At 37.6% G+C, this 12,070-nt stretch overlaps 3 protein-coding genes across 3 annotated transcripts in view; all 3 read right to left on the bottom strand.

Moving 5' to 3' along the window:
• LOC148953083 (sex-lethal homolog) overlaps positions 1–12,070 on the bottom strand; it is a 57,401-nt gene that overhangs the window by 31,416 nt on the left and 13,915 nt on the right. The window lies entirely within an intron of this gene.
• LOC148953085 (protein CFDP2-like) lies at positions 479–1,852 on the bottom strand. Its single transcript, XM_089087862.1, has one exon. It carries the CDS (start codon positions 1,850–1,852, stop codon positions 479–481), a length of 1,374 nt encoding a protein of 457 aa, XP_088943988.1.
• On the bottom strand, positions 4,027–4,848 carry LOC148953084 (uncharacterized). Its single transcript, XM_089087861.1, has one exon. It carries the CDS (start codon positions 4,846–4,848, stop codon positions 4,027–4,029), a length of 822 nt encoding a protein of 273 aa, XP_088943987.1.

The raw sequence follows: 12,070 nt of genomic DNA, 5'->3' as shown, positions 1-12,070 counted from the left end.
TCCATAAGCTGACGCACAGTAAAGATTTGGTCAATATGTTGATCGTCCCAGTCCAAAGCCCGCTTGATACTCTCCAAGAACAGACGTGGTGATTGTTTGAATTCTGCGAAGCAGGATTCTGGTTTGGTGGCTTGTGAGGCTGATGGGCCAGTAGTTGTCACATTCTTTCTTCTAGCCTTTTTTGTGTATTGGGACTATTGCTGCCTTGCACCACTGCTGTGGGACGTTTCCAGTAGACCAGGTGGCTGATATAAGACTGTGGTATAGGTCGACAACGTCTTCTGAACCAACAATGATCAGTTCAGCAGTGACACCAGCTGGCCCCGGAGCTTTGCCTCGCTTTAGGGATTCTATAGCCGCTTTGGTCTCGCTTCTAAGCGGAGGTGGAGGGGGGGTCTTGATCTATGATTGGTAAGGACTTTAGGACATTTGGGTTGGTCATTACTTCTGGGTTCAGTTTCTCCTCAAAGTATTCCTTCTATTGTTCAAGCTTCATCTTGGCATCATTGATGTCGTTCCCCTGTTTGTCTAGGATTACGGAAGTTGAGGGATCTTTTTTGGATGCTAGCTCGCTGACTGTTTTGAAGAGCTTGTGGCTGTTGCCTTTCTTGAACTGGGTTTCACAGTCCTTGCACTTTTTGGCGATATGCCTGCAGAATGCCTTCCTCATTTCACGCTCAACTTTCCGTTTGAGATGTTTGTAGGTGTCTCGGCTGCTTTGGTCAGATTTGTTGTTATGTAGGCGTTTCTGGTTGCATAATCGAATTATTTCTTCAGTGGTCCAAAGCTTTTCAACTTTGGCTTTTCTACCATGGATGTTGCTTGCAGTCTCGAGGATTGCAGAGGTGGCATGTTCAGCCAAGCGATCCATCTCTTCGGGAGATGCGAGTGGATTGGAAGTACTCAGGATGTCACGGAATTTTGTAGACAGGCTACAGTTATACGTGGCTTTTTTGGTGGGGTCTCGGAGGAGTTCCGTTCGGAATCTTGGTATTTTTGTGATTTTTGGGAGACGTTTTAAGCTCAACTTGATTTTGGACATCAGGAGTGTGTGGTCCGAGTCAAAATCTCCACCGGGTAGTGAGACAGTGTCCATTACACATGACTTCCAACGTTTGGATATCAGGACGTAGTCGATCATATTTTCGGTGACTCCATCAGGGGATCTCCATGTTACCTTTCGGCGGTGTCTGTGCTTAAAAGCGGTATTAGTGATGTAGAGTTCATTCTCCCTGCAGAAGTCAATAAGCCGTTCTCCCTTTGCATTAAGACGGCCATGTCCGTGTGGGCCCATGACATCTTTTCGACCTGCATGGCAACTGCCAACTATCGCATTAAAGTCACCCAACACGATAAGTATATCATTTTTGGGGATCTGGTCAGTGACACTTTGTAGCTGAAAGTAGAATTGGTCACACTCCTCTTCACTGCGGGCTGAATCCGGGGAATATATCTGGACAACTGAGAGATTTTTGATGGGCCGTTTCAGGCGGATGGTCGCTATTCTCACCGATACAGGAGTGAAAGTCACTAAGGACCTTTTGGCGGCCGGAGAGGATGAAGCCAACACCCTGCCAATGGACACCATCAGAACGTCCCGACAGTAGGAAGTAGTTCCAAGGATGTTTTCTTCTCTGATTCGAGGAAGGTGCGTCTCAGACATACCGACTAAATCCCACTTGTATCTATCAATCTCTTTCAACACCAGATCCATTTTGCCAGGTTTAGCTAAAGTCCGGGTATTTAGTGTACCAATATTGAGAGTGTTTTTCACCGATATTAAACTCTCATTCCGTCTGGGAGTCGTCCTAGGCCTATGATGGTCGTCAGCTTCCCCGTACGCGGTAGCCATTGGCAACAAGCAGTCTCAAGAGAAAATTCCCGCCTTGGTCTCCTTAAATGTACTATAACTAGCCTTAAATACACTAGATGCTGCTTGTCATACCTAACCATCTTGCATACTCTATCCAAATTTTCTATTATGTGCTGGTGTCAGCTTTAAACCACTGAAGAATGGTCATTACAGGCCATGTCAATCTTGGGGTCATTTTTAATAAGTGGACTTAAATTATATCTCTCCAGCAGACCTCTCTAATGGTGTGTCACTGGGCCCTAACACAGTGACCAAATTTCAACATCCTCAACATGGAGCACAGCAGATCCAGTATGGACCTTAATGTTGCTCCAAAGTGCAAATAAAGGTATACTGTACATAGACAATAAGCTTTTAATCTTAAATATTATGTATATAGGTGATAGTTAGTTAGTGATAAGACTAGTTGGGATTGTCTGATTATTATCTTTTAAAAACTTTGTTTTTTTTAATTAGAAATTAGATAAAAGTTACCACTACAGCTAATCTCATTTAAAGATAATTATTCTGTCTCACAATACTAGTCTTAGATTGAATCTGTCTGTGACTTTGAGATGCTGTTCTAACTTTAAGATCCTGTGTCCAAAATTGGACAGCATTTCCAAGATTAGGCACAAGCTTTAAATATGTCTACAAGATTAGGTTTCATTGTTGTCTATCAGTATGTTTGAAATTGTGTTGTATATGGGTTAAAATATTCAAACAAGGCATACATAGCCTATTAAGAAGATTAGACAAATCCAATGGCAAAACAATTTACTTTTTAGGTGATATGATAGAGATTTTATAACAATTTAGGTTAAGATAACCAATAGTTAGTCAGCTAATCCTCTCTTTAACAGCTAAATCTTTTTAAAATATCTATCATACCACCTAAAAATTGGATTATTTCATAATTGGAAGTGTCAAATTCTTTATAAAAGTATGTAATTAGCTTGAATATTTTAACCATATAAAACACTCAAAATTTCAAATATACTTATAGACAACAGTAGAGCCTAATCTTGGCCATACATTTAAAGCTTGAGCCAAATCTTAGAAAATACTGTCTAATCTTTGACACAGGATTGTAAAGTTTGCAAAACAAATGCTAATGACAGACACAGTCAACCATGGATGGACTTAATCTAAGACAAGTGCAGTGAAAAAGAACACTTATATTTATATGGACTAGAGTGTAGAGGTAACTTTTGTCTAAGTTCATATTTTTAAAGACCAGATGTTTTCCAAGATTATAGTCAGCCAGTCCCAGCTGATTTAGAACCAAGCATCAGCCAATCACAACTATCTAACCCTACACAAATAATTTCCAAGAGTAGGAGCCTGCTGTCTGTGCATAGGAAGATAATTTTAATCAGAACATCTGGCAAAGATTAGATAGCCAGTGTTTATGTTATATCAAGCAAATTAATATATCAACAAACAAATTTACCAAAGAAATTCAGAAGCCTTTCCAAAAGTACCCTGGATCTAGACAGGGGTGTTGTATGCGGGGAGGGGGGACAGTCCCCCCCCCCCACGGATGTGGAGAAAAAAATATTATATATCCCATGACCCTTGACTAGGCCTATCTGGGTATGGGTAAGTATTCTGCTGTTCATATTTTTGACTTACAAATAAAGTGAACATACTACTCAATGCCTTTTTTTATGCACTCTCCAAATATAATATTCACTTTTGTCACAAATGAATTTTACCCCCACCCCTAAATATACCAATTCAGACTATATATTTGCACATTAGGGGAGGGAGGTAAATTTTATTTCTTATACAAATGAGAGGTAAGTTCAAAATTTACCCCCCCCCCCTAATGTGCAAATATATACTCTGAATTGGTATATAGCCGAGTGGTGGGGGTAAAATTCATTTGCAGCAAAAGTGATTATTATATTTGGAAAGAGCCTAAAAAAAGGCATCAAGCAGTATGTTAACTTTATTTGTAAGTCAATAATTTAAAATTCTACTTTAGCTACTTTTTATTTATTAATCAGAAATGGAATAAGCCATAGGCTTGTCTCATTCAGCACAAATTACATACCATGAGCAACAGTTATAAACAACGAAAGCAAAAACTATAAACATCCCCCCCCCCAAAAAAAAAAAAAAAAAAAAAAAAAAAAAAAAAAGAAGATACCCTATAGCAAATATACACTTCATGGTCCTAGGTACTGCCTTTCATAAAAAGAGGTCTCAACTAATGCTGTTTTGAAAACCGCAACATCATTCACCAGAACTACATGGTCAGTTAATGTGTTCCACGATTTTACTGAACGATTTACAAAGGAACTCGGTCCAACTTTCCTTGATACCCTTGGCTGGTACAATTTTAAAGAGTTCTGCCGCGTAGATGGATAATGACCAAACTCAAAGAAACCTTCCCAAGACCCATGGTCAAAACCCTTTATGATGCAGAAAGTGTTGACAAGGTCCATTCTGTCCCTTCTGAATTGCAGAGATGGTGAGCTCAGGCTACTCAATCTCCGCTCATAAGGTAGGTATTTCAGATAGGGGACAAATTTTGACGCTCGTCTTTGCACCTTTTCAATCAACAGTGAATCAGATTTCCAAGTTGGATACCACACAGATGAGCAGTATTCAACAGCAGGGTGCACCATTCTCTTATACAATGTGGTAAAACTTCTCAGGTTAAACCTTCTGAATGCTCTTTTGACGCAAAGCAAACCATAATTTGCTTTACGCGAAACAGCTGATGCTTGATTGTCAAACCTCAGCTGATCATCAAAAATATTACCGAGATACCTGATAGAGTTGACATGGCACACCGACACGTCACCAACGAAGTTCCGGTATGCCACATTTTTTGCGAAGTAATGCATCACTTGACATTTCTTCTGGTTAACAAACATAAAATTTAAATTACACCATTTGAACAATACTTCCAAATCTCCCTGTACAAGTGTCACATCAACCAGGGAGGTGACACCTCTGTATAGCTTTACATCGTCTGCAAACATTTTAATGGTGCTGTGTCAGGTAACCTGTGGTAAATCATTTATAAATAAACAGAATAAAACTGGTCCCAGGCAGCTACCCTGAGGGACCCCGCTTAGAACTCCACACCCTTCAGATAGTGCCTCACCAACCTTCACTTTCTGTGTCCGATTAGTTAGGTAATCCTTAATCCAAGTCATGCTTCTACATCAAATCTCATACTTTTGAGACTTTTCCACCAGCAAGGATATCAAAACCTTGTCAAATGCCTTAAATAAATCAATATAAATACAATCGAAATTTAGACCTGAATCAGCCATCTTTTGAAAATCATTGATTACTTCTGTTAACTACGTGTTACACAATCAATTTTTTCAAAAACCATGCTGTGCTGTGCTCCACAATTTATTTTTCCAAAATAATTTTGGATCCGATACACAATTACTTTTTCCATAATTCTGGAAAAAATCAACATGTTCAAGATAGGGCAATAATTTGTAAAATCCGACCTTGGTCCACCCTTATGAAGGGGTTTTATGACTGCCTTTTTCCATGCATCAAGGCACTTACCAGACTCGAAACAAAGATTAAAAAGAAATGCGAGTGGGGCCACTAAAGAAGAAGCCAGTTCTCGCATAATAACATTTGGGACACCATCTATATCAGGGGCTTTATCAACAGAAAGCTCGCAGATAATTTTTTGGACAAGCTCAAGCGCTATATCAGAGTCATCAAATGTGACTCATTCTGTAACACAGAAGTTTCCGGTGCCGGTGATATATTAGACCTCATATAGGAAGCGGGATAAACGAAAACAGATGAAAATGTATTATTAAAAATAGCTGGTTTTCTTTCATTATCATGAACAGTTTCACGAGTGACTGGGTCATTGAAGACCGTGGACGATGGCGACTGCTCTTTTTTGACCCTATTCACATACTTCCAATACATTTTTGGACAACTTTGTGTGCAACTAATTATCGACAATTCCACTGACTCAGTGTGTGACCGCAGGATCATCGTCGCCCTATTTCTCACCCTCTTGTAAGCATGCCAAGATTCATCATCCCCAGCTGATAAATAAGCTCTCCGGTGTCTATTTTTCACAGATAATGCTTCAAGGACAAATTTTGGCAGGTTCTTACGTTTTTTCATACCCTCTCTTATAGTATACCTTGGAATAAACTTCTCACATCCTTCTACTACTACTCCACTGATATAACTCAAAAGCTATATCTACATCTATAGAACTATGCTGAAGCTCACTAACAATATCAACATAAAGTACAAAATCTCTAAATTCGTCATAACTACCTCTAGAATAGTCATATAACAATTTTGACTTAGGATTTAACGGAATGCTCACATTAACAGAGAAAAACAATACCACATGATCCCTTTTACCTAGAGGAGGCAAAAATTCTAAATTCTTTAGGTCAGCTAGGTGCTTAGTTATAATAAGGTCTAGGGTAGATGGATTCATTCCAGTTCAAAACCTAGTGGGCTCAATAACATAATGATAGAGAAAGCTATCACTGAGTGTCAGTACTAGTTTATACCCAAAACTCAAATCAGATAATGTTGTACTGTGTGATAACCAATCTATACCAGGAGCGTTAAAGTCACCAACGATCCCAATTTTAGACAAAACTGACGAAAGGTAAGTAAGGTAGCCGAGTAGGCCCTCGTCTTTAAAAGTACTATCAATACTCTTAGACGGGCTCTGGTAAACCACTACTATACACACTCTTTGGGATCTAAGTGGATGTCTCAGCTCAAAACTAACTACCTCATCTCATTGACTTGAAAACTTAGAATCAACTTCTCTATATTTTAAACTCAGGGAAGAACAAACATAAACAACAACTCCTTATTCATAGTTATCTTAATCTTTATCTTAATCAATGTTCTCTCTTAATATTCACCGTGATGGATCTCTGCTAATAGCTGTCCAAGATCAGAAATCAGCAGACACAATATTTAACCTAAAATCTCTTCTGAATACCCCAATTAATGCATCTAAATGGAACCCAGAACAATCCCCAACAAAAATAGTAGTTTATAATGTTCCCCCAGAAATACCCATTCAGGAGTTAAAAGAATGGCTCTCAGATGTAGATAAAAACAAGTAGATCCTTCTTATTTACACTGAAGGAAAAAATTAACATCCCAGAAAATTTATTCCTATTTGGGCAAATGAAACCACACAAGGAATACAAACCAAAGCCCATCCAGTGTCAGAGGTATCTCAAACTGGGACACACAACAAACAAATGCAATGAAATTCTTCTAGAGTGTAGTAATTGTAAAGCATTCCATCCTAGAGAGTTGACAACTTGCAACAACACACAGCCTACTTGTATCAATTGCAAAGGCCCACGTGAATCTACAAATAAATCACTATGCCCTGCATATAAGAAAAGAGCACTAACACTCCAAATAGCAACAGAGAAGGCCATTCCATACCCCTTTGCGGCAATGGAAGCAAATGCTGATCAACAATACCAAATAAAGCCCGTAATGAAACCAACTAAAACCCCCAAGTCAAACACCCCCAATGCATCAAGTACCCCATATAAAACACCATCCTCTAAGCCCACTAGCTCACATCCCTATCAGAAGGAATCACCAAGTCAACAAGCCTCCTTGTCCGGTGAGATGAGGTCAGTCTGCCCCCCCCCCTCCCAAGAAGAAACAAACCAGAAACACTACCAGGGAATTAATCCCTTAACTGAAAAACAGGATGCACAACCAAACATGCAATTCCCAAATATATGCTTATTCATTCTAAACTGTAATGCAGTTCAGGCCATGAACATACATCAACTACAGAAAACAAAAATCATTGCAGAATTGGCAAAAATCTGCATTCCTGATGATACGCTCATTCAAGCAAAAAAAGATCTTGCTTTACTTTTAACAAAGCTGAACATTGATACACAGTCATATGAAAAATAAATTAACAACACAACACATATCAATATCCAGTGGAACATAAGATAACTCACAGAAAATAAGTTACATGAACTAATATCTTTTATGAATAATAATTCCATTGATATTGCTTGCCTCCAGTAAACTCATTTAACCCAAAATCAACAAATTAAGTCTCTGGGATACACTATCCTGAGAAAGGATAGATCATCAGAGAGAAAAGGAGGTGGTGTAGCTTTAATAGTTAAAAATAATATAAAATTCTGTGGCATCAATTTTCCAGATTTTGCAAATGATGTTGATGCAATTGGTATCAGTTTTTGGCTAAATAATACAAAAACCTACATAATAAGCTTTTATAACCCTAATGGCCAAACTACAGATGCCATGGATTTCTTTAAATATATAAATAATTCTAATATGTTAAAAAATATCTTTATTTGTGGAGATCTCAATGCACACAGCTTTTTGTGGGGGAATAAACCAGCAAATAAAGCTGGTAAATTGCTGAGCATATGACTTCAAATAATAATGAATTAGCTGCTGCTACTCCTCCAAACCTGAATACATATTTAAACCCCAAAAGTGGCAGATTCTCCACAATTGACCTTCAAATTGTGTAATTAAAACTTTTGAATAAAATTTATATAAATAAAACTGATAGTCTATGTACTGACCACTTTGCTATAGTTTGCTCCCTAAATGAACCTGCTGAAACTCTATCACATACGTCCAAATATATCAACACTAAAGCAAATTGGTCTATGTTCCAAAATAAGCTAAATGATGAAATTACAAGTTCACCCAAAATTCATGCATTTCAAACACCACAGTTAACATGAATGCTAGAGTCTTGGTATCATTACTAATGAATATAGCAATTCAAGCTATCCTCAGGACAAAAACTAAGGAAACATTCCCTGAACACGTTCCTAAAGAATGATGAACAACCAAGTGCCTTAATAAATGGAGAACAAAAAAGGAAGCTAAGAGAGCATTCATAAAAAAAAACTACACCTACTACATATTTAAAAAAATTAATCGCAGAATCTAATCTAAAAAGGACTATTATAGATACTAAATATAAATACTGGAATATTTTGCAAATAATCTCTCCAGAGAAACACATGAGTCAATTATACATAAAGTCATAAGCCACATCTGTGGGGAAAACTTCCCCCAACCCACTCCTGTATGAGCTTATACATAATAATACTCATTATGACAATGTTAATGAAAAAGCTAAACTATTTGCAACTCTTTTTGTTAATAAGCTAACATCGAATAATTGAAGCAAAATGTCCCCAATTCCTATGAACCCAAGTTACCAACCACGCCCAGGATCCGAGTATATAACTAGTCCATTTTCAATCCAGGAAATGAATAATGCAATACATCATATTAGGACCAAAACTAGCGGCAGCTATGACAATATACACCCTACATGGATAAAGAATCTCACCCCTTCATACAAACAGGAACTGCTAAATTGTTATAATAATGCTTGGGCATCTTCTATGTTCCCCAATATATGGAAATGTTTTTCCCTCCTACCAATCCCAAAGAAAAATATACCCAAAGATAGCCCTGAGTCCTATAGACCCATAATGATTACTCTTGTGATGAGGAAAATAATGGAGAAAATGATCTATTACCGACTCCTCTGGTTTGTTGAAAAAAATAACATGATCCCTCACACTCAAACTGGATTCAGGAAACACCACTCCTCAACAGATGCTTTCATTTTGCTAACAAATGCAATAACAGAATCATTCTCAAAAAATAATGTCCTAGTTGCAGCTTTCCTAGATTTTGAAGGGGCATATGACAATGTGAGCCACCAAATCCTTTTAAACAAACTTGCAAACCTTGGCATACCCCTCATGCTAGTATCTTTTATAAAATCGTTCATAGAATTGCGAAGTTTCATTGTTTGTGTTGGTTCAGCCTCTTCACCCCAAAAGACAATAACCAAAGGCCTACCTCAGGGAGCAGTCCTCAGCTTCCTCCTCTTTGCCCTATATCTCTGGGACATGAACCTCCCCCCCAAGAATCTACAATATGCAGACAATCTGGTGCTATGGTCATCTGGCAACACCTTTGAGATAGCACAGTAAAATCTGCTGAAGTCAGTTTTCCAATTTGAAAAATTCTCTCAACGTTCAGATTTATCCGTTGCACTTACCAATCCAAAAATAATCAAATTTCACCAACTGTAAAACCATGCTAACGCAGAACTAACTCTAAATGGAACAACTATTCCAGAAGATAATCATATTAATTACTTAGGCCTCATGCTTGACCAAAAACTTAATTCTAACCTCCACATTTCAAACACAATAAAAAAATGCTATAGAAATACAAATATACTAAAAAGACTTCTTTCCACGCCCTGGGGCTGTAAGGAGAAAACCTTACTCCAGTTATATAAATCACATATAAGACCCCATATTGACTATGGGCTCATCGTCTATGGTGCATGTGCAAAGACCCAGATGAAAAAAATTGAAACAACACAAAATTATATAATATGTCTCATATTTGGTCTTAGGAACCCCACAAGCACCAAGTTTCTGCTTATGGAGAGTGGATTAACAACAATAAGGGAGAGACGTAGCTTTCTCCTGACAAAATATCTTACAAAAATTTAATCAAATAGCTCACATACCCTACATACTTGGTTAAGAAATCCAGCCATGTATAGAAGCACTGCAGATGAATATGCCAATATTCAGAAGAAGTTCCCCGTACCGGCAAAGTCTATTGCACCCAGTTTCCCCCATTCCCCTCCATGGAATTGGTCAAGTCCCATAATAAATACTGATTTCTCAAAGTGGAATAAAGATTTAACCCCCATTGCTTTTGTCCAGAAAAAATTTGCTGAACTTAATACAATTACCTATAAAAACCACTTCCAAATATTTGTTGATGGGTCAAAAATGAATGAGAAGGTAGCAAGTGGTGCTTTCCTGCCTCACCTGAAAATTGCAATGGGCGAGAGATTATATAATAATTTATCTATAATGTCTGCTGAGTTAAATGCCATAATCATGGCATTAGAACACCTTAAGGAAAACCAACCTTTGATTGCAAATTCAAATAATATTATTGTATATTCCGAGTCTTTATCAAGCCTTGAGTTGCTGGCCTCAGCTCCTCAATATAAGTTGGACACTGACACTTATCACTGTCTCAGTATTATAGGTAATCTTGCTTCAAGTGGCATAAGAACTTATTGTCAAGAACTTCCAAGCCACTCTAGTATAAGTGGTAATCATCAGGTTGATGAATAGCAAAATATGCTATAAATATTGACCAGCCAAGTGGGAGACCAATCCCGATTAGAGATATTTATCAATGGAGACTATCAGATATTAATTTTGATAAGATTAATCCTATCCTTTCCCCCTTTCCCAAAAAGTATTTTTCTAAAATTTATCATAGAATTCGTTCTGGAACAAATGGACTAAATTTTCTTCCATTCTCGTATAAGTTTTCTAATTCAAGTGGTTCAATTCCCCTGTCCCCTCTTTGCAGGCATTGTAATATGAATAATGAAACAATTGACCATTGCCTATTTGAATGTAATATGCTGATGTCTGCACAACAAACCTTGCTTTGTAAACTGATAAAATGCTTCAAACACCAAAAAATCTTACTATCAGCCAAGAGCGTATCCAACTATACCTGCAAACAGAGCATAGAATTCGACATCTATCATCTTAAGTTTAAACTCCTTGAGTTAAAAGATGTACTGAAAGATATATGAAAATATCTAATAAATATGAGGCAATCAAGCCAGTAGCTCTGTAGCCCACAGAGTGAATCAAAAGGAAAAGGGCTAAATAGCATTACTGAAAAGCCTGCCTGCTGTTAAATAGAAGAAGAAGAAGTTAATATTATGCACAGAATCGTGCATGTTAAATAGAAGAAGAAGAAGAAAGTGCATACATTACATCAACAGCAACACTTCACTACAGTTCATTCATTCACTACATTTCAGCAAAAGCAATAGCAACCTTATAAGAAAATCGAAATATATTTTCTTGTGATTATTATCGCTTCTAATCAGCAGTTGTACCAAACCTATCCTGCTCAAGTCATCCTCAGGGCTCTACTGTGGTGTTTATCCTCCCCATAGTATAGTGCAGACGGTTTAGTATCATCTATTTTCCCTTCTTGCTTTAGTTTTATATTTGTGTTTAAAGCTTTTTCCAATAGGCAATGTTTAGAAGTCCTCCAAAAAAAAACGTCACCCCAGATACCAAATCAAAGTCCATAGTGAAAGATACCCATCCTGGCTGGTCAAGC

The sequence above is a fragment of the Artemia sp. Qi Xiang Cuo genome, chromosome 4 (genome assembly GCF_049724085.1).
Source record: "Artemia sp. Qi Xiang Cuo chromosome 4, ASM4972408v1, whole genome shotgun sequence".
Classification (NCBI taxonomy): domain Eukaryota; kingdom Metazoa; phylum Arthropoda; class Branchiopoda; order Anostraca; family Artemiidae; genus Artemia; species Artemia sp. Qi Xiang Cuo.
The sequence above is the reverse complement of the archived record's forward strand: the minus strand, read 5'-3'. Positions and strand labels throughout refer to the sequence as shown.